The sequence below is a fragment of the Oryctolagus cuniculus genome, chromosome 9 (genome assembly GCF_051225735.1).
Source record: "Oryctolagus cuniculus isolate XC-2025 breed Fujian yellow rabbit chromosome 9, ASM5122573v1, whole genome shotgun sequence".
Lineage (NCBI taxonomy): Eukaryota > Metazoa > Chordata > Mammalia > Lagomorpha > Leporidae > Oryctolagus > Oryctolagus cuniculus.
The window spans coordinates 99,718,328-99,744,931 of NC_142875.1; the positions used below are offsets into that span (position 1 = coordinate 99,718,328).

At 52.4% G+C, this 26,604-nt stretch overlaps 1 protein-coding gene across 3 annotated transcripts in view; it reads left to right on the top strand.

Moving 5' to 3' along the window:
• WNT5B (Wnt family member 5B) overlaps positions 1-26,165 on the top strand; it is a 127,152-nt gene extending 100,987 nt beyond the window's left edge. For 2 of the 3 annotated variants that reach the window (XM_008259814.5, XM_051850116.3), the window contains 4 exons: positions 8,693-8,829; positions 11,259-11,506; positions 17,899-18,191; positions 25,565-26,165. In XM_008259814.5, the coding sequence (XP_008258036.1) occupies positions 8,750-8,829; positions 11,259-11,506; positions 17,899-18,191; positions 25,565-26,023 (1,080 nt within the window). In that variant the 5' untranslated portion in view covers positions 8,693-8,749 and the 3' untranslated portion in view covers positions 26,024-26,165. Of the gene's footprint in view, positions 1-6,962; positions 7,238-8,692; positions 8,830-11,258; positions 11,507-17,898; positions 18,192-25,564 lie in introns of those variants that run through there. The other variant, XM_089304494.1, reaches the window with a different exon arrangement.
• The last annotated feature ends 439 nt before the right edge of the window (positions 26,166-26,604 follow it).

Below are 26,604 nucleotides of genomic sequence, written 5' to 3' on the forward strand. Positions count from 1 at the left end.
TGTGCCGGCACCGCAAGGCGGAGGATTAGCCTAGTGAGCCGCGGCGCCGGCCTTAAATCTTTTTTTTTTTTTTTTTAAAGGCAGAGTTAGAAAGAGAGAGACAGAGACAGAGACACAGAGAGAGAGACAGAGAGAAAGGTCTTCCTTTTTCCATTGGTTCACCCCCCCCCCCAAGTGGCCACTATGGCCAGTGCGTTGCGGCTGGCAAGCTGCACCGATCCGAAGCCAGGAGCCAGGTGCTTCTCCTGGTCTCCCATGGGGGTGCAGGGCCCAAGGACTTAGGCCATCCTCCATTGCACTCCCGGGCCATAGCAGAGAGCTGGACTTGAAGAAGAGCAACCGGGACAGAATCTGGCGCCCCGACCAGGATTAGAACCTGGGGTGCCAGTGCCACAAGCGGAGGATTAGCCTAGTGAGCCACGGCGGCGGCCAATAAATCTTAAAAAAAAAAAAAAAAAAAAAAAAAAGCCACCGCAGCTCCTATCGGTGTCAAAATGCTGCCTAACTACTCTCTCTAACTACTCTCTCTAATACCCTCATGGGGGTATGGGAGAAAGAAATGTGCTTTTTTTTTTTTTTTTTTTTTGGCTGGCAAGTACCCTGCCCCCTGTTAGGGTTCCAGGCTGGATTCTAAGACAGTGTGCTCCTCCAGCTCCCCCCCGCCCCCAGCATTATCACCAGGGGCATGGGCTGCTGCAGTCTAGGCAATCACTGTGTATGGTGCGAGTATCCTGTGGCTCTTGGCTGAGGGGATCATGTGTGTGTCCACATTCGTTGCTGTGCATCCACACCTTCCACACTGATCCACAAAGCCCCTCTTTCTTCTATAGGTTTCCAATGCACATTTCTCTCCATCTCTCCCCTGGAAATGTACTTCCTCCACTTTTTCTGCTACTTGCACCCTCGCCTAAAGCAGTACATCTTTTCCCTATTCAGCCATCTTGGAATCCCCCAATCCAGGCTTCTTTATATGGGTGACAGCGACCCAACTGTTTGAGCCATCACTTGCTGCCTATCAAGGTGTGCATTAGCAGGAAGCTGGAATCAGGAATGGAGCTGGGACTTGAGCAGGTACTCACATATGGGATGTGGATGTCCCAACAGCAGCTTAACTGCTGTATCAAACACCTGCCAAGATTTTAAAAATTTTTTTTATTTGTTTCAAAGGCATAGAGACATGGAGACAGAGACAGGCAAAGCTCCCATCTCCTGGTTCACTCCCCAAATGCCCATAGTGGCTCATCTCCTGGAGCAGCCCTGGGGCCAAAGCTAAAGCTAGGAATTCAATCCAGACTCCAAATGGATAGCAGGAACTCAACTATTTGAACCATCACCACTGCCTCCCTGGGCGTCTGTATTAGCAGGAAGCTGTAGTCAGCAACTGGAGCCAGGTGTCCAACCCAGGCACTCTGATACGGGTACGGGATGTGGGTTTCTTTCTTTCTTTTCTTTTTTCTTTTTTTTTTTTTTTTTTGACAGGCAGAGTGGACAGTGAGAGATAGAGACAGAGAGAAAGGTCTTCCTTTTTGCCGTTGGTTCACCCTCCAATGGCTGCCGCAGCCAGCGTGCTGCAGCCGGCGTACCGCGCTGATCCGATGGCAGGAGCCAGGTACTCATCCTGGTTTCCCATGGGGTGCAGGGCCCAAGCCCTTGGGCCATCCTCCACTGCACTCCCTGGCCACAGCAGAGAGCTGGCCTGGAAGAGGGGCAACCGGGACAGAATCCGGTGCCCCGACCGGGACTAGAACCCGGTGTGCCGGCGCCGCAAGGCGGAGGATTAGCCTAGTGAGCTGCGGCGCCAGCCCGGGATGTGGGTTTCTTAATTCCTATCTTAACCACTAGAACAAATGTTCACTCCAGAAATTGCTAAATTTTTTAGAAAAGATTTATTTATTTGAAAAGCAGAGTGACAGAGAGAGATGGAGGGAAAGAGGTCTTCCATCACTGGTCCACCCTCCAAATGGCCGCAACAGCAGGGTCTGGAGCAGGCCGAATCTAGGAGCCAGGAACTCCATCTGGGTCTCCCCCATGGGAGACAGGGGCCCAAGTACTTCCCAGGAGCATTGGAAGGGAGAATCCAGGACTAGAACCTGTGCTTATATGGGATGCTGGCATTGCAGGTGGTGGCTTAACCTGCTGTGCCACAACATTGGCCCCTATCGCTGATTTTTGAAGGAAGTAGGCAGCTTCAGTAATATTTCAAGAGAACAAGAAGACTAGAATAAGATAAGACAGTAGTATCTCATCCAAATTTACTTCCTGGGGTGAAATTACAGAATTATTTAGAAAAAAAAAATCAGTGCAATAACTACCAGAAAAGCCCATATGTGAAAATCCAGATTTATAAAAATGAAGGTACTTCAAAGAGTTTGTGGAAAGTGAAAGCAAAAGATGGGCTGTGCTTTAGAGCTAAGAGGATTGTTGAGCCCAAGATACAAGGAGGAACTGGAGAGACAGAAAGAGGCCCTTGGAAAGAACAATCAAGGCTGGCCCCAGGCACCAGTGAGTGAGCTGACCAGGAAGATGAGCACCAGGAGTCTTTGAAGAAGCTATAGATTTGTCTGCTGACATCTCCGATACCTTATTGCATTAATCTTTGGTTGCTACTTTAAAAATGTGTTTTAAGGGAAAATAGTGTCTAGGAAAAAAATTCATGCAGGAGAAATTGCAATCTAAAGGGCTGAGCAGTAATAATTGACCCCAAAGGAGTGAGACAGAGGTGGTTTAGCAGCTCCTCATTCCCTGAGTGAGAAAGAGAAGGAACAAGATGCTGAACTGGCTCCCGGCACAGTAGCTGGGCTTCATGTATGAGGAAACTTCAAAAATTCTTGGGAAATGGAACTAAAAGATAATTTTAGTGCAAAAATTTTTTGAAATTATACACATATGAGGGGTCTTCAGAAAATTTGTGGGAAGTACATAGTATGAAAAACCTATGGGGCCAGCGCTGTAGTGTAGTGGGTAAAGCCACCACGTGCAGTGCTAGCATCCCATATGGGTGCCAGCTCAAGTCCTGGCTGATCCTCTTCCAATCCAGCTCTCTGCTATGGCCTGGGAAAGCAGTAGGAGATGGCCTAAGTCCTTGGGCTCCTGCACCCATGTGGGAGACCCAGAAAAAGCTTCTGTCTCCTGGCTTCAGATTGGCCCAGCTCCTGCTGTTGCAGCCATCTGGGGAGTGAACCAGTGTAGGGAAGATCTCTCTCTCTACTTCTGCCTCTGCCTCTCTGTAACTCTGCCTTTCAAATAAATGAATAAATATTAAAAGAAAAAAAAAACAGAAAAGAAAATCGGAGAGCTGGGTGTGGGGGGTATATCTAAGTAGTCAATAGGTAAGCATCAGACAGAAACATTTACAGTTAGTTGGAGGAGAAGTGATCAAATAGTGGGCTGGGTGGCACCTCACAGTGTGGCTGGAGGAATAAGGAGGGAATGAATTTAAAATACTATGGAGACACCATGATGAGGCCTTAGCAACCTACCCGGCTCTCAGGCCCACATCTAGGATGAGAACAAGCAGGATTGCAAGGAAGGAGCGTCTTCCCCTCTGCACTGCCTAGCATCTGGGAGGATGCCCTTGGCCGTCATTCCATGGTCCAGAGGGCCGCACCCAGGGTGACTGATCCTCCAAGCCTGTGGCCCCATTCCTTCAGCGTTACCCCCAGAAGCTAGAAGCACATCAGTATGGAGGTTTTCCTAAATAACTGATATTGAATCATCAGTGCAAGTTCAATGTCAGGTTTTGGAGGGACAATATGAACAAGAGTGGTTCTGAACAAATGAGGAATTGAGTTCCTCTTTCATGTAGTCTCTCTCTTTCCTCTTCCGAAAGCACCCGGAAGTGGTCTCTCTGGTCCAGTCCACACCTCCAGGTGACGTCCTTCCTGCTGCAAGCCCGCACATTTTCCCAGACCCAGCTCCAACCCCACATCCTGAGGACAGTTGCTCCCTCGATGCTTCCGGTCCCGCTGCTGTCCTTTCGGAGTGGTTTCATGCTTTCCCAGCGGGCCCGAAGCACCGGCATCGCCAGCGTTCGCACATTGTCTGACTCAGCGGCTCCGTGTCTTACTCCTAGAAGCAGAACGTGACTCAGTCACCCAGGAAAGGACTGAGGGAGGGCACGCCCGGGGTCTCACGTAGCGCTAGATTCCCAAGAAAGCAGATGCGCTGCTTTCTCGCTGGTGAGTGGACCGGGCCATGCGGAAGCCAAGAGGACCCTGTCTCCGTGAGAGGCTGTACTTAGTGCCTTGTATCCTATTTCCTTAAGAGCCCAAAGAGGGCTTTTCTCTTCTTTCAGCCAACAAATATTTACCTAGTACCTGCCAGATACCTGTCGGAACCTCTGCAGAGAAAACAGGGAGCAAAACCGTTTCCAGAGCTTATTGAGGGGGATCAAAAAACTTGCAAGCGGATTAGCATGTCCAGTTATATTAAACACAGAGTTATGCTCTCTAAATGGAATTGCTCCATTTTGAGGACAAGGTCCTGGGGTCAGTTTCACTTTTTTTTACTTTTTTTACTTTTTTTTTTTTTTTTTTTTTTTTTTTTTTTGACAGGCAGAGTGGATAGTGAGAGAGAGACAGAGAGGAAGATCTTTCTTTTGCTATTGGTTCAGCCTCCAATGGCCACCATGGCTGGCACGCTGTGGCCAGCGCACCGCACTGATCCGAAGGCAGGAGCCAGGTGCTTCTCCTCGTCTCCCATGGGGTGCAGGGCCCAAGCACTTGGGCCATCCTCCACTGCCTTCCCGGGCCACAGCAGAGAGCTGGCCTGGAAGAGGGGCAAACGGGAAAGAATCCAGCATCCAGCGCCCCAACCGGGACTAGAACCCAGTGTGCTGGCGCCGCAAGGTGGAGGATTAGCCTATTGAGCCTCGGCGCCGGCTTTTTTTTTTTTTTTTTTTTTTTTTTTTTTTTTGACACAGTTTCACTGTTAAGACTCAGCTGATGGAGCAGGCATTTGGTGCAGAGATTAACAAGCAGCTTGGGATGTCCATATCCCATGACTGGGGTACATGAGTTCGAGTCCCAGCTCTGCTCCCGATTTCAGCTTCCTGCTAATGTGCACCTTGGGAGGCAGCCGGTGATGGCTCAAGTACCTGAGTCCCTGCCACTCATGTGAGAGACATGGACCCTGGGCACGCTCTCTCTCTTTCTCTTTGCCTTAAAAAAAAAAAAAAAAAAGATTAATCTAAAACATCTTTGCATTTTCTCCTGAAACTTTACATTTCTTCACAAAACCACTCTGCTCCTGACTTCTGCCAGTGTCTGAAGTCTGGCTGGGATGCATGGAGCCTCTGGAAGGAGTGTCAGCTGGGGACAAGATCTAGCAGAGAAAGGAAGAGGACCTGGAGTTCCTGTGTTCAGATAGGCGATCCTTTGGCTGTGAAGGAGCCATGGCACAGGGCAGCTGGGAACCCTGGATGTGCAGATTCAGGCCACACCCTCTGCCACCATCCCATCTACAGTGGAGTGGATAAGGCTGGGGTGGGGGGCACAGAGTTCTGAGAGCAAGCTTGTGCGAGGCCCCTGAGTGTTGCAAACATCACCACCTGTCATTCTTGGTTCTGGTCCCCACCGTACTTTTCTCTTGATATTTCCTGGGCTTACGGCACGATGGCTTTGTCTGTTCATTGTCACATGTCAGGCACTTGGCAGAGTAACTGGCACACAGCAGGCGCTCAGTGAACATACTGAAGGAGCAAGGAAATGAGCGGAGACAGGGAACCCAACAGATGTTGGAGCAGCCCATTCTCCCCTTCTGCAAGGGTCCTGACTGCAGGGTTTGCGACTCCCCCTCCCCCAGGCCCCCGCATTCCACACCCTTACCCGTGGAGTCTGTGTGGAGGGATGCCTGCCTGCACCCCAGGAGGTCTCTGTAGCAGTGCACCTTCCCCGGACTCACATCTCACGGGCAGAGCTTTCATTGAATAGGGCACCTGGAGACTGAACAAGGGGTCCCCACCTAGGGTGGCGGCGGCCAGAGAAGTCGCCATTCTGCCTGCCCCAGGGACCCCTTCTCCTCCCATGCCCACCCAGGAATGTAAGAGAGGGAAGGCAGCTAGGCAGCTGCTTGCCTCTGCCCTGGGACCCCTCGGGGGTGGCTCACATCTGTGCTGCCAGGACAGAGGGCGTGTGGGCGTTCAGGTTCATTTACCACACATCTGGAAGGCAGAGAGAGAAGCCAACACACAGGCTACAGCCTTTGCTTTTGAAACAATTTTTTTTTTAATATATCTTTTTTAATGGGCTGAGAGTTTGGTGGAGCTTATTCCCACAGGGTGCTGGGGAACAGCTGCCTGGAGCGACCCTGGTGTCTGTGTTTATAAGGGGCGGGATTAGCGACCCCTGGGAAGTCTGGCCTGTGGGGGGCAGTCAGAGCCGCAGGTCCTTTAGCAGCCCCTTCGTGGCCTCCGTGGGTCCCGGAGTTTGCAGGGCCAGAAAGGGTTCCCCGGGAGCCTAATGAAAGAGCGTGTCCGGGATGAGAGGGGTGACAGGAGGACCGTCACCAGGTGGGAGACAGAACTCTGCTCTCCAGTGGTGGGATGGTGTGGGCACAGGTATGCTGGTGGGTGCGGTAGGAGGGCCAGGGAACTGGAGGAAGGCAGGAGACACAGGAAGGAATGGGGGGCAGCTCTGGCTCTGCGATCCCCAAGGACTGGTAGGTGGAGGGGAGGATGTTTGGACAAGGAAATGCTTTGAAGCTTTTCTCTCGTCCTCCCTGCCCTGGGCCTGGTCCCCTCCCCTCCATAAAGCCATTAGCTTCTGGTGCCAGCCCTATCTCTGCCCCATCTCTCTCGGTTCCAGTCGGTGCATTCACAGACCTCCTGCCCCGAGGGTGGGGGAGGATTTATGGGGGAGGGGGAGGGGGCATCCTTTAGAGAAGGAGAGGTCTGCTGGGAAAGTAGGGTGTTGGGAGCTGTGAGCCCCGCGCTGGAGGCCGGATCATTTCCGAGAGCGGGCTCTGCATGACAAAGGGCAAGGGGCGAGTTTCTTCTTTGATCTGCCCCCTGCCGGCCCCACACACCTGCCTGTTGGCGCCCCCGCCCCAGCAAAGACCTCCAGGAGAAAAACCAAAAGGGGGTGGGGAAAAGGCTGTGTCCCGGCTCTCCCGGAGCCGGCTCAGGCCACCTTCCTCGCTTGGTGGCCCCAGGGCAAAAATATTTCCTCCACTGATGGCCCCAAGCACCTGCCGCCCCCTCCCGGGGAGCCTGGAGATCCAGACCCGCGGGACCGGCGCGGTGAGATGGGGTGGGCGAGCGTGGGCGGCGGGCGGCAGAGGTGTTAAGGGGTCTTGGGCAGAAGACTCGCTGGAGATGTGGGGTCACGCCCCAGGGGGAAGCTAGAGAGATGAGGCGGGTGCGAGCGGGAGGGGGCGTGTTTTTGTCTACCGGCTCTCGGATCCAGAAGCATGGACTTTCCGAATGTTTGGAAGGGCTTCGGGAGGGGTGATCTCTGCAGATGTAGATACAGGCATCGGTTATGGAAAGCACAGGCAGAGGTCTGGGGCTGCAGGGAGGGGCTGAGGCTCTGGCACAGGCTCTGGCTGGGCCAGGTGCGGGGCCCCAGCGCCGCAGCGGGGAAAGGTGCTCATTGCGGTCCCTGCAGCCGTAGGTGCACAGGAAGGCACTGGTCCACCTCCCCTGGTACTGCCTCAGCCACCAAGACTTTCTCAAGACAGGCAGTTGGCTCTGTGGGTTTTTTTAAAATAACATACCAAACATGTTTTAAAATATTTACTTATTTTCATCTACTTGAAAGGCAGAGATCTTCCATCTGCTGGTTCACTCAATTGCCTGCAAAAGCCAGCGCTGGACCAGGCTGAAGCCTGGGTTAGGGTTAGGGTTAGGGTTAGGGTTAGGGTTAGGGTTAGGGTTAGGGTTAGGTCTCCCACATAGGTGGCAGGGGCCCAAGTACTTGGATCATCATCTGCTGCCTCCCAGGGTGCATTATCAGGGAGCTGGATCAGAGCAGAGGAGCCAGCACTCTGATAGAGGATGTGGGTGTCCCAACAGGCAGCTTAGCCCCCTGCACCACAGTACCCTCCCCTGGCTCTTACATCTCTCTGTGGAGTTAACCTGAGCAAGTGACAAGTCTGCTCTTCTTTCTGCTATAACTCTTGGGGGGAACATGGGTGAGACTTGGAAAACTTATTTGGGAAGACCCCAGTTAGGATGTATGTAGAGCATACAGTTTTTAAAAATTGTTTTTAATTTATTTTCATTTTTATTTGCAGTGCAGAAAGATATAGAAAGATCTTCTATTTGTTATATTTCCCAAATGCCCACAGCAACCAGGACTGGGCCAGGCTGAAGCCTAGAATCTGTAACTCCATCCAGGTCTCTTGTGTGGGTGGCAGGGGCCCAAGTACTTGGCTCATCAGCTGCTGCCTCCTGGCTTATGCACTAGCTGGAAGTTGGGTCAGAAGGGGAGTTGGGACTCAAACCCAGGCACTCTGGTATGAGATGTGGGCGCACCTTTAACTGTGTTTTGGAAATGCTTTGTTTCCATTTCTCTTTCCTGGTTTCTCAGCTCATTGTCTCCTTTGCAGTGAGGGTTCCCACTGTTAAGGGTGGGAGGTGAGACGATAAGCAGGTTGGAAGGACTGTTGACTGTCCTTGGGGATGGGGGAGAACTTGACTGCAAGTCCATCCCCATCTCCACACTGACTCTCCCATCATCTCTGTTTTCTCCAGGGTGCCGCACTTTGGAAGCTGTCAGCGCCAGGGCCCTGGGGAGGGCTGAGGCCGACCATGCCCAGCCTGCTGCTGCTGTTCACTGCTGCTCTGCTCTCCAGCTGGGCCCAGCTCCTGGCAGACGCCAGCTCCTGGTGGTGAGTGCGGGGCCGAGGTCTGCTTCTGCAGCCTGAGGCCTCCTTCAGTGATGGCCCAGTGGAGAAGGGGCATCATCCGTGTGGTCCCAGGTGTGCTGAGGGAGGGCCTCTTTTATATAAACCAGGAGAACAGGCAGGGCTCTTTTGCGTTGTTTTTTTTTTGTTTTGTTTTGTTTTGTTTTGTGTGTGTGTGTGTTTTTTTTTAGATTGATTTATTTATTTGAAAGTTACACAGAGAGAGAAGGAGAGGCAGAGAGAGAGAGGTCTTCCATCTGCTGGTTCACTCCCCAATTGGCCATAAAGGCCAGAGCTGCACCAATCCAAAGCCAGGAGCCAGGAGCTTCTACCAGGTCTCCCACGCGGGTGCAGGGGCCCAAGGACTTGGGCCATCTTCTACTGCTTTCCCAGGCAATAGCACAGAGCTGGATTGGAAGTGGAGCAGCCCCGTCTCGAACCGGCACCCATATGGGATGCTGGCACCACAGGCAGCGGCTTTACTCACTGCGCCACAGCACTGGCCCCAGGGTTCTTTCTCTGTCTCAAGTCCCCAGAGATGAGGGTTCTCCACGGGTAAAGGACTTGATTGTTTGATTTTCTTCTTGGGTCCCAACCTCATTCGCATTTTGTGGGCCTTCCTGCATGCCCATGGGTTGCCATCCAGAGCTCTGCTTCTGTGTTGGGTGTCTAGGAGTCCTGACAGCTGTTTGCTTGACTTACTCTTTTGCTGATAGGGGCAGAGACAGGAGAATTCCTGCTTTAGACGTCTGATGATGAGATGTGGGATTTGAGTTCCATGCGTGGCTTTCTTTTTGTGTTTTGAAGGCCAAGTCAACTTGGATGGCATGAACATGCGGTGGTCACCTCTTTTACATGATTTCTGGGCCCTGCTCACATTTGTACTCAGATGGCAAATCTACAGCCTTCTTGTTGAACTTAACACTTTATCATGTCTGGTATGTGGCGAGGAAGAGGGGGGCCCTGCATGGATGGAGATCGCATTAGGAGATGTGCAGGTTGAAGTAAATGCATATAGAATACATTATGATGTAAATAAAGTGGGCTGTGTTTTATTTTGTTTTCAAATTTTCTTTTAAAGGTGTATTTATTTATTTGAAAGTCAGTGTTACAGAGAGAGGAGGAGAAGTGAGAGAGAGAGAGAAAGAGAGAAAGATCCTCTATCTGTTGGTTCACTCCCCAGATGGCTGCAATGGCCAGGGCTGGGCAAGGCTGAATCCAGGAGCCGGGAGCTTCTTCCCAGTCTCCCACGTGGGTGCAGGGGGCAAGCACTTGGGCCAGTTTCCGCTGTTTTTCCCAGGTGCATTAACAGTGAGCTGGATCGGAAGTGGAGCAGCCAGGATGTACACCCAGCACCCATATGGGATGCTGGCGTCTCGGGTGGCAGCTTTACCTGCTAAGCCACAACACTGGCACCTTTACTTTTTCAATTAATTAATTTGAGAGACAGAGAGGACAAGCTCCATCTGCTGGTTTACTCCCCAAATGCCCACATGGCCAGGGCTGGTTCTCCATGTGGGTGGCAGGGACCCAGTCACATCAGCTATCACCTGCTGCCTCCCAGAGTCCACTTGGGCAGGAAGCTGGAATCAAGAACTGGAGGCAGGAATTGAACCCAGGCATTCCGATGTGGGACACATGTATCTTAACTGCTAGGAGGAATGCCTACTCCTGGAGTTCAAGGGAGATTTTTTTTTTTTTTAAGATTTATTTATTTCAAAGTCATAGCAACAGAGAGAGAAACAGTGAGAGAGAGAGAAAAAAATCTTCCATCTTCTGATTCACTCCCCAAATGGCTGCAACAGCCAGTTGTGGGCCAGGCTGAAGCCAGGAGCCAGGAACTTCATCCTCATCTCCCACGTGGTGCCAAGCTCTTGCACCATCTTTCACTGCCTTCTCAGACATGAGCAAGGCACTGGATCAGAAGCACAGTGGCTGAGACTTGAATCGGTACTCCGATATGGGATGCCCATGTTATAAGCGGTGGCTTAAGCTACTGCACCACCATACTTGCCCCAGAGAGTTCCTTTTGAAGGAGTTGATTGCTTTCCATCAGGTATCCTGCACTTGGGCTAACGTGAATCTTTGCCATGTGCATCAGATGAATGGCTGTACACCTGCCCCCAGCTGCATATGCATCTCTGCCTGTCCCTGTCCAGTTCAAGTCCTCACCACCTCCTCACAGAGGGCTTTTGGTGGATCCAGAGCTCCACTGTGATAGATATTTGGCTTCCCACCTGGCGTTTCTGCTTGCACCTGTTTCTGTCTGGTCATTCTCTGATGGTAGACACTCTCTTTTACTAATTTTCCTTTTCAAATCCCTAGACCAGGGCCTGGTATACAGAAAGCACTCAATAAATGTGTTGAATGAGTGACTCAGTGTCTTCTTCTCCCTTTCCTCATTGTTGTTGTAGGTCCTTAGCCATGAGCCCGGTGCAGAGACCTGAGATGTTTATCATCGGCGCTCAGCCTGTGTGCAGTCAGCTTCCCGGGCTCTCCCCTGGCCAGAGAAAGCTGTGCCAGCTGTACCAGGAGCACATGGCCTACATTGGAGAGGGAGCCAAGATGGGCATCAAGGAGTGCCAGTACCAGTTCCGGCAGAGGCGGTGGAATTGCAGCACGGTGGACAACTCGTCCGTCTTTGGGAGAGTCATGCAGATAGGTATGGCGTGGCTGCACACCTGTGCTCCTGCCTAGGTGCCATTCATTCTCTGCACTGGCACCTGCAGAGCTCCAGTGAGCGCCTTCCTGGGTGTCTGTGCAGGGAGGGGAGCTTGTCCTCTGCTTGGTCCTCTGGAGCGGGGCTGCCTCTGGGAGGGGGTCAGAATATCTGAGTTGCGTTAGAGTGGGTTAGAAGACCCGCCCACCACTGCCTCCTTTGTCTTCTCTGCCACAAGGGCCTCCTTTGAGTGTTTTTGAGAGCCTTGGGTGGAGAACCAAAAATTGCTGCCCTGAATGTCTGCAGTATTTTTGTCTCTTCCCCTTGGACCCTTGGAAGAGAGAGGGAAATGTTGGGCCAAGTTGGCAATAGCTGTCATTGGCGATCCAGACCCATGGCTTTTTCATTTGAAAGGGGATGTGTGTCAAAGTGGGGGAAGGGGACAGACTGAAGAAGAAAGATGAGAGAAGGGGACTCTTCCTGGATTCCTGTCCCTTCCCCTCTGGGGCGAGGATTCTTTGGCCATGCTATTGCTTAGTTGGAGGTGTGAGCTGAGGTCTAATTGTTTTAGGTCCTTTTGAAATGCAATCCTCCCCTCCCTGGCACAAAATTGAGAAATCCGGCCCTATTCTACTGGGTCTTATCCACAGGGCCATAAAAGGAAGGTGTTGAGCTCTGCATTCGTCCTCCCGTCACATTCCGGGGAGCAGCTCCCCCTGAAAAGGGGACATGGAGCTACCTGGAGAGGGGTGGGAGTTCCCAGGCAGCACTGTCAGGAAAGGTGCTTGGAAGTCCCTCTGTCCTCTCTTTAACTCCAGACCTCTTTCCTCAACCACTCCTGCCCCAAAATACACTTGGCCCCTGGCTGCCTGCGTGCTTCCTTCAAGCGTGCTCTGGGGCAGCTTTCCACAACGAGCGCACGTGGGCTAAGTGGGGATGTAGTCACAACGTCTGGCTTCCTCTCCAGGCCACAGCGTCTGTTCCTCCCCTGGTGAAATTGTCCTGGGAGCTCGCCCTGCCTTGTATTTGGCTGAGCAGGGACATCCTCTAATCACACGGGGACCTGATGGGGGCTACATCCTTTTCATGTGCTGATTTCATATTTGCTAAAGCCAAAAAGAGAGGCTTTGCTTTAGGAAAGCAAAGGGTTAGTGGGAGTAGAAACTGGGCTGGGTTCAGATGTGTGTGGTGGAATGGGAGTAAGGGAAAAGGTTTATTGTTGAGTGGGGGGAATCCAACAGGCTGCCTCCCCGTGTACAGAGAGAGCAGCCTGTACCGGGCGAACAGGTCTTATATAGCTTTGCAGAGGTGAGGAAGTGGGAGCGGCAGATCCATGAGGGTAGGGGTGGAGGTGACGCTTGTGATTGGGCCATTTAGTCACCTGACTTCTAGTAAACCAGGCCGGGCCTAGGAAGGTGGCACCATTTTACTAACAACTTGCCTTAAAAAAATTTTAAACATATTTTATTTATTTGAAAGGTCGACAAACAGAGCTCCCATCCACTTGTTCACTCCCCAGATACCTGCAACAGCCAGGGCTGGGCCAGGACAAAGCCAAGAACCAAGAACCCCATTCGGGTCTCCCACGTGGGTAGCAGGGACCCAAGTGCTTGAGCCATCACCTGCTGCCTCCCAGGGTGCACGTTAACAGGAAGTTAGAATGGAGAGTAGAGGCAGGACTTGAACCAATATAGGATGTAGGCATCCCAAGCCACGTCTTAACTGCTATGTCAGATGCCTGTTCCCTTCATTCCTGTTTTTATTTTTATCTTTTTAAAAGATTTATTTATTTATTTGAAAGTCAGAGTTACACAGAGAAGGAGAGGCAAAGAGAGAGGTCTTCCATCCAATGGTTCGCTCCCCAATTGGCCGCAACGACTGGAGCTGCGCCAATCTGCAGCCAGGAGCCAGGAGCTTCTTCTGGGTCTCCCACATGGGTGCAGGGGCCTAAGGACTTGGGCCATCTTCCACTGCTTCCCCAGGCCATAGCAGAGAGCTGGATTGGAAGTGAAGCAGCCAGGTCTCAAACCGGCGCCCATATGGGATGCAGGTGCTTCAGGCCAGGGCGTTAACCTGCTGCACCACAGTGCCATTTCTGTTTTTAAAAAATGTATTTATTTTCATCTACTTGAAAGGCATAGTGACAGAGAGAGAGAGAGAGAGAGAGAGAAAGCACCTACTTCCTGGTTCTTTCTTCAAATGCCTGCAACAACCAGGGCTGGGCCAGGCCAAAGCCAGGAGCCAGGAACGCCTTCCAGGTCTCCCACATTTGTTGCAGGGGCCCAAGACCTTGAGCCATGTGCTGCCTTCCAGAATGCATTGGCAGGCAGCTGGATCAGAAGTGCGTAACCAGGACTTGAACCAGGTGCTGTGATGTGGGATGCAGGAGCCCCAAGTGTCAACTTAACCCACTGCAACACAGTGACACAGCGCATGTCTGCACCCTTTTTTAGAGCTGGTGCTACCTGGCCAGCTGTCCTTTCTTCCCAATGGGTTTAGGGTAGTTCTGGGTGAGTCCCCTCACTATCTTGGTGCATGGCTTCCGAAAGACTTTTACTGTAAAGCTACTGCAAAAGCCAGCAGCAGAGGGCAGCAGAGCAGCTTGGAGCGGCCCTGGCACTTTCCCCAGCCTCTGCCTAGGCAGGCCTGGAGGCGCCTTCCTGGTGCGGTTAGGCTGGCTTCTTGTCCTGGTGGGGGAGGGGTGGAGGAATGTAAGGTCTCTAGGGGCTGCTTTCTGAGTTTCAGCTCTGAACTGAGAAGCCTCCCCCCCCCCCAGCCCAATTGCTTATCCATTCGGAAGCTGCCCCTCTCTTGCTAAGGGGACACTAGCAGTAGTCTGAGTCCTGTCTGCAGGGCCCCAGAAAGGAAGGCGTTGAGTTCTGTGTTCTGCACTCCTCCCGTCGGGTAGCAGCTCCTCCTGAGAAGAGAGTTACCTGGGAAAGGGTGGGGTGCTTCCCAGGCAGCTGGGATATTAGGGTTTCATGTCCACTGTCACAAAGGGGCCCAAACGCTGCTCCGTGAAGGCAGAGCACCCCACACTCGATGACTCAGGATGCCCCGCCCCAGCAGAGACAGAGGCAGAGTGGCTCTAGGTTGCAGGCAGCCATAGTTTGGTTTAATATTAGAAAGAACATTCTGGTGGTTAGAGTCATTAAACAAGGGACAGGGTGGTTGCTTTGAAAACCTAGCCACCTGTTCAAGGAACACCATGCGGAGGTGTAGCTCAGGCTGTTCCGGGTGCCCCATCTCGGGGTTGGGACTGCAGTTCAGGAAGGCTGCTCAGGGATGAGTCCCTCCAGATGGAGCCCACAGCCTCCTCCCTCACAGTCTCCGGCCGTCTGACTGTCCTGGGTGTGCACTGTCACAGTCTGACTCCCTTCAACCGCGTCCCTGGGCTGTAGCTGAGGCTGTGGTTCAGGCCTGACTCAGATGTCAGTCCTGAGGACTGAGTCACGCCTGCAACTTCCTGCCATTGTTTGGGGTTTTCTCGGGCTGTTCCTATTCTGTAACCGTCCAGAAGCCAGCCCCTGGTTTACTCATCCGGTGTGGTGTGGTGTGGTTGCCAAGGTCACTGCCATGTCTGGCAATCAGGAAGTAGGGCAGGGTGGGAGATCGCTCTGGACCTAAGCATTGATTGCTTCTTGGCAAACGCTGCCCTTGCACCTGCCAAGACAGCACTGTGGGATGTCTGCCCCGACCTCAGGGGAGGAAGAAATGGAGAATAGAAGAGCCTGCCTGGCTTCGTCTCCGAAATCGGGATTGAATCTGTGTCCTGCTAAGAACCGTTCCCTTCCCCCCTTATCTGAGTCCATATACCTTTTATTTTTACTTAGATCAGGTTTACTTAGACACAATTCACATACCATGTAATTCACCACCTTAAAGTATACAATTGACAGGCTTCTGGTGTAGTGCCTTCACAGGCTGTGCAGCCCTCACCACTGATTCCAGGACATTTTCTTGCCCCATAGAAAAACTGCCTACCCCTTAGCGGTCACTCTCTCTCCCGGCAGTGCCCAGTGCAAGACAGCCACTAAGGCTTCTGCCACCAGGAGCATTGCCTATTGCCTTTTCTGGACATTTCACGTAAATGAGGCCGTGACCTTTGGTGATTGGCATTTCTTATAATTTTTTTGTTTGTTTTTAAATATTCATTTATTTGAAAGGCAGTTAGAGAGAGAGAGAGAGCGAGAGAGAGATCTTCCATCATCTGATGCACTCCTTAAATGGTCACAACAGCCTGGGCTGGACCAGCCTGAAGCCAGGAACCTGGAATTTCATCTGGGTCTCCCACGTGGGTGGCAGGGACCACGCACTCTGCTGCTTTCCCAGGTACATTAGCAGGGAGCTAGATCAGAAGTGGAGAAGCCACAACAGGAACCAGCACTCAGATATGGGATGTTGGCTTTGCAGGCAGCAGCTTAACCTGCTGCACCACAACACCCATCTCCTTCATAATGACTTACAGTTTCATGCATGTTGTAGCATGTATCAGTATGTTATTCCTTTTATGGCTGAATAAAGTTTCACTGTATGGAGAATACAGCATTTTGTTGATCCATTCTTCTGCCAATGGACGGTTGGGTTTTCTGCTTTGTGGCTGCCATGAGCATTCACGTGTGAGTTTTCTGTGGACATATGTTCTCATTTCTCTTGGGTGCAGTCTGAGGCGTGGGATTGCCGGGTCATGTGGCAGCTCTAAGTTTAACCTCTTGAGGAGCTGCCAGGTTTTCCCGAAGCAGCTGCACCCTGCAGCACTCCCCACAGCAGTACAGAAGCGTTGTAATTTTCCCATCGCCTTGCAAACTTGTTATTAGCTCTCTTTTGATTATAGCCATTCTAGAGGGTGTGAAGTGATATCTTCTTGTGATTTGCATTTCTCTGGTAGCTGAGTGTTATTTTTTTATAAGCATTTTTACTGAAATGGAAGATAACGCATCATCTGAGTTTGCAAGTGGTCACTACAGCATAAAAAAAAAAGAACAGAGTCAGGGTTTTTCTCCTGGACAATCATCCGGATTTGGAGAGGGAGGGTGCTGAGAGTCTGTGCCATAGACACCGTGACCAGTGAGTCGGGAGGCAGGGGAGTCCTCTGGAAGAGAGAGGGAGGTGGTTTGGATTGCTCTGGAGTTTTAATTCTAGTTCACTTTCTTTTTTAAATTTTTTTTTTATTTTTAAAAGATTTATTTATTTATCTGAAAGGCAGAGTTATAAAGAGGCAGAGGCAGAGAGAGAGGTCTTCCATCCGCTGGTTCACTCCCCAGATGGCCACAATGGCCGGAGCTGAGCTGATCCGAAGCCAGGAGCCAGGAGCTTCCTCCAGGTCTCCCACGCAGGTGCAGGGGCCCAAGGACTTGGGCCATCTTCTACTGCTTTCCCAGGCCATAGCAGAGAGCTGGATCGGAAGTAGAGTAGCCAGGACTTGAACTGGCTTCTATATGGGATGCGGGCACTGCAGACGGAGGCTTGACCAGGTACGCGACAGCTCCAGCCCCTCTTGTGCACTTTCTACCCCCAGCCCCTGCCACTCTAGCTAGATAAGGGCAGCGACGAAAGGTGGGGAGCATCATCTGTGCTGAGAAGTCACATCTGGGAGAGAAGACTTCGGTAGGACAGGCTACTGATCTCTTGCTTTCTTCTCAGTCTTAGACCCACAAGATCCATCCTTTTTTTTTTAAGATTTATTTATTTATTTATTTGAAAGTCATAGTTACACAGAGAGAGAAGGAAACGCAGAAAGAGAGAGAGGTCTTCCATCCTCTGGTTCATTTCCCAGTTGGCCACAACGACCAGAACTGCACCGATCCGAAGCCAGGAGCCAGGATCTTCCTCTGGGTCTCCCATGCTGGTGCAGGGGCCCAAGGGCTTGGGCCATCTTCCACATCTTCCACTGCTTTCCCAGCCCATAGCAGAGAGTTGGATCGGAAGTGAAGCAGCCGGGACTTGAACCAGCGCCCACATGGGATGCTGGCACTGCAGGCAGTGGCTTCAGCCACTTCAGCCACAGTGCCTGCCCCACATCAATTTTTTTTTTTGAACCCGCTCTTGAACCCAGGCAATGTTAACCAGTAGGCTGAGGACCCACTCTGTTCCCTCAATTCCGGAATTCCCATTCTCCCTCCTGAGAATTTCTGAGTCATAGCATCCACCCTGCGATGGACGTCAGGCTAGGCCAGCACCAGCAGGATGCACTTTACCCAGAAAGGTTTCACCGCGGGGATCCAAGGCCCAGAGGCAGAAATTCAGCCTTTTGAGAAAGAGTTTCTAACACATGGACCTCTGGGGCAAGGTGCTCCCCCAGAGGGTATCCCAGCCAAGGCAGGGTGGGGGCGGCCAGGCGGAGGCGGAGGCCGAGGAGAGTGACCGCCTCCCACCTCTCTCATCTCCTCTTGCAGGCAGCCGCGAGACGGCCTTCACCTACGCCGTGAGCGCCGCGGGGGTGGTGAACGCCATCAGCCGGGCCTGCCGCGAGGGCGAGCTGTCCACCTGTGGCTGCAGCCGGACAGCGCGGCCCAAGGACCTGCCCCGGGACTGGCTGTGGGGTGGCTGCGGGGACAACGTGGAATACGGCTACCGCTTTGCTAAGGAGTTTGTGGACGCCCGGGAGCGGGAGAAGAACTTCGCCAAGGGATCGGAGGAGCAGGGCCGCGTGCTCATGAACCTGCAGAACAACGAGGCAGGCAGAAGGGTAAGGCGGGCCCCTGGTGCCCCGGCCCCACGCAGGGGCCTGGGCAGTCAGTCCGACGGCGGAGGTTCCCACGGGCAGCTGCCCACGTTACTGAGCAAATCCTGGCCCAGATGCCCCATGTCTTGGGAGGCACAGGGGATTGTCATTTTCTAACCTTGTTTGTTACCTCACAGGACATCTGTCCCTTCAAGGCCTGGGTGCAGCGTTTGAGTGAACATTCTAGACACACAGAGTTCTTGTCTGGAATGCCACTGCTTCGTTATCCGAACAGATAAGATGATTGGAAGTCGAAGGTGTAAGAGCTGGCTTTTGACTTGTTAAAGGCTTAGATAAAGCCAGCTCCGACTTCCAGGAGCTGTTGTCACATTTATCCGGGAGTCCAGGCAACAAACACATTCAAGTCCAAAGGAGGCATGTTTCCGCGTTAGCTGTTTTTAAACTTAAGTGGAAGTGTGAAAAGACAGCTGTCTTTTTAAGGCTCAAGCAAACTGTCACACGTATCCTGTGTGAAATGTGACTGCCTCCCTAAGCCTCAGTTTCAGTAGTAACTAAAACAGAATTTTTTTAAAAATTAATTTATTTGAGAGCCAGAGACACAGCTCCTGTCCACTGGTTCACTCCCCAAATGCCTGCCAGAGTTGGACCGAGCCAAGCCGAAGCCGTAACTTAATCCAGGTCCCCCATGTGGGTTGCAGGGACCCACCTACTTGAGCTATCCCTTGCTGCTTCCCAGCGTCTGCATGAGGAGGAAGCCTGGCGTCAGGAGCAGAGCCAGGAATTGAACCCAGGCACTCCGGTGTGGGAGGCAGGTGTCTTAACCAGCGTCCTAACTGCTGAAGTTCTCCGCCGAGCTTGGTTTGTTCCACGTGCAGAGCGCACCTGGGCAGGAGCTTCAGGTTGCTGTCTCTGCTGCTCCCAGACCGCGTTTCTTCAGGGCCTGCAGCTTGTCTGTGAAGACCCCGCGTCTGGGCTGTCCCCTGCCGTGGGCTGCCTCTGCCACCAGAAACTGGAAGGCCTGCCCTGCCCTACGGGGAGCTTCCTTGTGCTGGCTCAGCAGAGCCAGCCTGGACAGGGCCTGGAGGGCCGTGTAGGTGCGCATCCAGCCTTTTATTCAGCACATCCTGAGGTCTGAGTGCTGGGCAGTGGGAAAGAATCCATCAGGAAACCACACAGACTTTTTTTCTTGGATTGTTGTCCCTGCTCAGGGCTGATTCCAGCTAGCTGGCTCTGCATCCCAGGTGCAGCACCACAGTGAGGTTAAAGATGAACTCCAGGGGCCAGTGCTGTGGCACAGTGGGTTAATCCTCCTCCGGTAGCACCAGCATCCCATATAGGCACTGGTTCTAGTCCCAGTTGCTCCTCTTCTGATCCAGCTTTCTGCTATGGCCTGGGAAAGCAGTACAAGGTGGCCCAAGTGCTGGGGCCCCTACACCCACGTGGGAGACCCAGAAGAAGCTCCTGGCTCCCGGCTTTGGATTGGCCCAGCTCCAGCCATGGCAGCCATTTGGGGAGTGAACCAGCAGATGGAAGACCTCTCTCTCTGTGTCTCCCTCTCACTGTCTGTAACTCTACCTCTCAAATAAATAAAAAAAATCTTCACAAAATAAAGATGAATTCCATGAAAAAAAAAAAAAAAAGAACTGCCAGTCCTTGAGGAAAGGTAAGGTCAGGTTTCTTTCTTTTTTTTTTTTTTTTTAAGATTTATTAATTTAGTTAAAAGTCAGAATTACACAGAGAGAAAAGGAGAGGCGCACAGAGAGGTCTTCCATCCTCTGGTTCACTCCCCAATTGGCTGCAACAATCAGAGTTGAGCCAATCTGAAGCCAGGAGCCAGGAGCTTCTTCTGGGTCTCCACACAGGTACAGGGACCCAAGGATTTGGGCCATCTTCTACCGCTTTTCCAGGCCATAGCAGAGAACTGGATTGGAAGTGGAGCAGCCAGGACTCAAACCAGTGCCCACATTGGATGCTGGCATTGCAGGCAGCGACTTTACCCACTGCACCACAGTACCGGCCCCAAGGTCAGGTGTTTAACATTGGCTCATTGGTGATTCAGCAACAGGATATGAAAATATTTCAGAAAATACCTTTATATAACAAAAATTTTTAAAAAATCGTATTTCTTAGGAGCACATATCAAGTAAATGAAATTAAAATTAGAAATGTCTTTAGTATGAATCGAGACCTTTTTTTAAGTCAGAGTTACAAAGAGAGAGAGACATCTTCCACCCGCTGGTTTACTCCTCAGATGGCCACAACGACCAGGCCAAAGCCAGGAGCTTCTTCCAGGTCTCCCACATGGGTGCAAGGGCCCAAGCGCTTGGGCCACCCTTCACTGCTTTTTCCAGGCCATTAGCTGGATGAGAAGTGGAGCAGCCAGGACTCAAACCAGCGCCCATATGGGATGCTGGCGTCGCAGGCTGCAGCTTTACTTGCTACACTAGGATCTTGTGACACGGACTTAATAGATTGCAGAGACAGCCTCATCAGTAGTATGACATCCAGGAGAAATTAGAGTTGGCCGTTTGCCCCGTGCTTCTCTTTCACACCCCATATCCAGAGACTGGCGTCGTGTGGTCAGAAATGGGTGTGTGTGGGGTAGGGGGAGCAGTGATGCCAGGAGGCCTGGTCTGGCTTGGCCTGCAGTTATTACAGTGGAAGCCAGGGCAGAGAGACAGCCTTAGTGGGGCATCCGGAGCTGCCTGTCTCTGGAGGCCTCGTCTGTTAGCAGTGCTTTTGGGCGTCTGACTTGGGGAGTAGAGAGATGGGTGGAAAGGACTGAGCCTTTCCCTTTTATCTCCCGAATGCCCGGATCCTGTCTTTCAAGATCCTGGCTCAGGTACCACATCCTCCTTAGAGTCTCCCCACTCCCGTCTCCCACCTGAGCTTCGCTGAGCGCCTGCACCTGTCGTGAGGAGTTTCCCACTCTGCCTTTCTCTGTGGCTGTAATTGCTGGGGACAGGGAGCAGCGTTGTGCGTGGGCACTCGTGTACAGGCTGAGGTTGCCGTCTCGCCTCCAGGTGGGATCGTAGAGGTCAAATTCATCGAGGCCTTGCGGGCTCTGTTCTGAGCTCCCCTGTGGGATGGGGCAGATGCGAGGTGACCAGACAGGAGGCCCAGTCTGCAGCCTGGAGGACAGGAGACAGGCTCTCCCCCTGCTTGTCAATCTTGACCCACCGTCCCCCCTACTCACTTTATTGCCCTTAATTGCTTGTTTGTTTGTCCTGGGCCCTTATCTGGGCAGCACCTTCCTTTCCATCTGTCTTGTTTCTCTTGCACACCTTCCCTGTCTTCCTCTGTCTGTCTCTGACCTGGCCCCTCCTCCCCCTCCTCCCGGCCCCACACCACTTCTGGAGCCCTTTATCTCTCCCGTTGCCTCTGTCTGCTCCAGGTCGGGAATTCTTGGCCCGCTATGTTTGGTCCCCTCTCCAAGGAACAGGCGTTGGCCATCAATCACTCTCTGTGGCCAAAGGTATTCACCTCGCGGCAGCTCACACCCACACAAAAAGCTCCAGGAGAGGCTGACATGTGGCCCGGGCGGGAGACCCCAGGAGTGTTTTATGGCCATCTATGCATTTTTAAACAGATTGGCTAGGACCTGACCTCTTGACCACACAGTGAACCTTGGACATGCTTGCCTAGAAAGTTCTCTTGGCTTTGAGAGCGTCCCGTAGCTGTACTTTAGACGCTGACGGCAACACCGGTGGGCTGCTCTGAGGTTGTCACTCAAGGGTTTCTCAGCGTTTTTCCAGCGAGATGCCTTGCACCTAATCCTTGTGACAGTCCTGGCTGCGACCACCGAGCTCGTCACAGCTTTAGATAGAAAGGACTCTGCGAGGGGACAAGAGGGAGAACTAACAGATTTGAGAACTGACATATTTCACAAGGCTTTTTGAGTTAGCCGGAAGGATGAAAAATCGAGATTTCCTCCTCAATTCTCCTACCAAAAGGGCATGTGTAACTCGATAGTAAAATGGGAGGAAAATGCAGATGTTACTGTCTGCGAGGATGGAGGGGAGGGAGGTCTGAGTCGTGAGGGCCGTGCGTTCTTACCCTGGGATTGGCTTTAGTAAAATTCTTGCGCTTCCCCCATGGAGTCTGGCTCTGGCCCCTCCTTCTCCAAATCTCCCCAAGTGCTCACTCCCGTTTGCTCTGTGGCTTAGTGGCAGGGTACACTTCGTCCTTTAATGCTGCTTCCTGTCGGCTGGACGCCTGCCCCCTTCCTCTCACCCAAGGGCCACTTGCAGAGGCACGTCCGCTGGCTCAGACCTGGGGATTTGGGCTGAGGATAATTGCAGGTCCTATCTTTGAAGTGCCTGTTGGGCTGCAGGGTCAGTTCCTTTGTGCCTTGGGCCTGGAGCTTGCAGGCTGGGTGCTGGTCCCCGTAACCTAGGGGAGGAGCCTTTGTCTTTGTCCATACAAGCCACCTTTCAGCCCCAAGGCTGGGGTGTAGACGTAGCATCATTCTGACTCCCTTCTGTGGCGCTCCCAACAGCTTACTGGCCTCTGTAGAGTGTTGTTTTCTCCACCGTAAGTAGTGGTAATAACTCCATGCCAAGGAAAGTCGGGAAGGGTTCGGACAGTGGTCCTAGGAGCTGATGATGGGCGTACAATTTCTTGCACCTGCAGCACTCTGCTCAACGCTGAATAAGAGACTCAACCTGGGGACTCTTAAAAATAAATCCGAGAGGAACCCTTGAAAAATGCCACCTGACTCCATTGGTGACAATGACTGTGGCATAAGAAAATGTTCTGTAGCTGGCTAGCATTTTTCTCCTGCCATCTGCCCTCCTGGGCCAGCTGCCAGCGGTATTTGACACAGTGCATCCTTAAGCTTTATTGAAAATCACTTTGTAAGCAGCTTTCTGCTCTGCTCTTGCTTGTACATGTCGATTTGGGATAACCCAAGATCAAGTCCAGTCCACAGTGCGTGGTTCAGTGACTTTGGGGCAGGTTTGTTTCCAAATGAATGAGGCGGATAGGTAGCCCTGTCCTGCTCCCCCACTCTCACGCGTGGTCTCCGAGTTTGCCCCTTGATGACAGCCTCTCCCGGGGAGTGCTTGGGTGGGAGGAAGTAGCCTTGCTTGTGAGTGTGATGGTCTGTGGTGTGGCTCCTTGGAGCTAGCAGTACAGGGGAAGGGACCATTTAATTCTTAGGGCATTTGTCAGGTTCAGTGAGAGCTTTAAACTAACCAGGGCCATGCCAGTGCTTTCTGTCATAGGCTTGTGACACAATTGGATTTCTTAAAAATTAATTAATTTATTTAAAAGGCAGAGCGAGCGAGCGAGAGAGAGAGACCCCCTAACTGCTAGTTCACTCCCCAAATGCCCTCAGAAGCTGAAGTTGGACCAGGCCAAAGCCAGGAACTGTGGACTCAGCCTGGGTCTCCCACGTGGGTGGGCAGTAACCCAGCTGCTTGAGCCATCACCCATTGCCTCCCCTGATGCACACTAGCAGGAGGCTGGAGTCAGGAACAGAGCTGGGCACTTGGACCCAGGCACTCCGAGACTGGCTGTGGGTGTCCCAAGTGTCATCTTAACCATGGTGCCAAGTGCCTTCCCCTGGATTCTTTTTTTTTTCTCCCAATTTTTGGTTTTTTGGTTTGTTTGAGACCTTGATCAAGATAGAATTTTTCTTTTCTAATTGTTCAAATGACACATTATTATACCAAATTCAAGGAATACAAAACAGTGAAGCAGAGAGTGGAAGCGTCCCAAGTGCCGTCCCCATAACTGATAAGACCATGTGGTGGGGCCGGCGCTGTGGCGCAGCGGTTAAACGCCCTGGCCTGCAGTGCTGGCATCCCATATAGGCGCCGGTTTGAGTCCTGGCTGCTCCACTTCCGATCCGGCTCTCTGCTGTGGCCTGGGAAAGCAGCAGAGGATGGCCCAGGTCCTTGGGCCCCTGCACCCACGTGAGAAACCCAGAGGAGGCTCCTGGCTCCTGGCTTTGGATCAGTGCAGCTCTGGCCATTGCAGCCAATTGGGGAGTGAACCAGCGGATGGAAGACCTCTCTCTCTCTGCCTCTCCTCTCTTTGTATAACTCTTTCAAATAAATAAATATTAAAAAAAAAAAAAAAGACCATGCAGTCCCCACTGTGTCCTCCCAGGAGGTATTCCTGGCATCTGCTTCCAATCTGAGCCATGTGGGGGTCCCAGGAAGATGTTTGCATGCATTTTTTAAAAAATATTTATTTATTTATTTAAGAGGCAGAGTTACAGACAGAGAGAGGGAGACACAGAGACAGAAGTCTGCCATCCGCTGTTTCACTCCTCAAATGGCTGCAATGGCCGGAGGTGGGCCTGTCTGAAGCCAGGAACCAGGAGCTTCTTCTGGGTCTCCCACATGGGTGCAGGGGCCCAAGCACGTGGGCCATCTTCTGCTGCTTTTCCAGGCCATAGCAGAGAGCTGGATCAGAAGAAGAGCAGCTGGGACTCGAACCAGAGCTCATATGGGCTGCTGGTGCCACAGGCAGAGGCTTAGCCTACTAATCCACAGTGCCAGCCTCAAGATCTTTGCATGCATTTGAGAAGCAGCTTTCAGGACCAGAGCTGTGGTGTAGTGGGTAAAGCCACCGCCTACAGTGCTGGCATCCCATCTGGGTACTAGTTCGAGTCCCAGCTTCTCCACTTCCAATCCAGCTCTCTGCTATGGCCTGCGAAAGCAGAAGATGGCCTAAGTCCTTGGGCCCCTTGCACCTGGGTGGGAGACCTGGAGGAAGCTCCTGGCTCCTTGCTTCGGATCAGCACAGCTCCAGCCATTACAGGCTTCTGGGGAGTGAACCAGCAGATGGAAGACCTCTCTCTCTCTCTCTCTGCCTCTGCCTCTCTGTAACTCTGCTGTTCAAATAAATAAATATTTTTAAGAAAGAAAGAAAGAAAGAAAGAAAGAAAGAAAGAAAGAAAGAAAGAAAGAGAAAGAAAGAAAAACAGCTTTCCCTCTTCACCTCAGCCCCTCTTGTCTGGTTGGCTTGTGGCTACGCTCCTCACCCTCTTTTTTTTTTTTTTTTTTTCCTTTTTAATTTTATTTACTTACTGGTTTGAAAGGCAGAGTGACAGAGAGAGAGAGAAAGAAATCTTCCACTCTCTGCAGCTGAGGCTAGGGCCAGGCTGAAGCAGGAGCCAAGAACTCCATCTGGGTCTCCCACATGGATGTCAGGGGCCCAAGTACTTGAGCCATCATTGGTCGCCTCCCAAGGACATTAGCAGGAAGTTAGATAGATGGGAAGTGTGGAGTAGTCAGGACTTGAACCAGGCACTCTCTGTGGGATGCGGGTGTCCCAAGCTGCGGCTTCACCCACTGTGCCACACGCCCGCCCCCTCGCATCTCCTGGGACTCTCCTTCTTATCACCGTCTGTCCGCTCCCCGCAGGCTGTGTACAAGATGGCAGACGTAGCCTGCAAGTGCCACGGCGTCTCCGGCTCCTGCAGCCTCAAGACGTGCTGGCTGCAGCTGGCCGAGTTCCGCAAGGTGGGGGACCAGCTGAAGGAGAAGTACGACAGCGCGGCCGCCATGCGCATCACCCGCAAGGGCAAGCTGGAGCTGGTCAACAGCCGCTTCAACCAGCCCACGCCCGAGGACCTGGTCTACGTGGACCCCAGCCCTGACTACTGCCTGCGCAACGAGACCACGGGCTCGCTGGGCACGCAGGGCCGCATCTGCAACAAGACCTCGGAGGGCATGGACGGCTGTGAGCTCATGTGCTGCGGCCGCGGCTACGACCAGTTCAAGAGCGTGCAGGTGGAGCGCTGCCACTGCAAGTTCCACTGGTGCTGCTTTGTCAAGTGCAAGAAGTGCACGGAGATCGTGGACCAGTACGTCTGCAAATAGCTGGGCCGGCGGCCCCGCCTCCCGCCACTCCCCGCCACGCTGCCTCTCCAAAGTCTATATTATATAAATCTATATAAATATATTTTATATTTGTATAAATAAGTGGATGGCTGATAAATAATTAAAAGAAGAAAACAGAAAAGGAAAAGCTTATTTAAAGAGACGCTGGAGATGGTGGAGGCTGGGACTTTGCCAGCTCTCTGCGCCCAGCGCGTGGGAGGAGAGGGCTCCTCTCTGCCCGTGGCCTTGGGGGGTAAGGGTGTGCACAGGGGGAGGGGATGCTTTTGTCTGGAAGTCTGGAGTCTTTGTTGAGTAGACAAGCGGCCCAGAGTGTCCGTGGGTTTGGGAGTGGACGCCGGGTCTCCGCTCGCTTTCATTCATTCGCGCACCTGCAGAAGCCGCAGTCCAGGGACGGCGTCTTCCCCCCAAATGAGGACAGGTCTGACGTCATCTAACTCAGGGACCACAAAGGGACTGCCCCAGCCTTCCAGTGAGAATTACCCCCGTGCCGCAAGGAGCGGGGTCGCCCGGCCTGGCACGGCGGGGAAGACAGGGACTGAGCGGGCCCGCCTGCAGAAGGG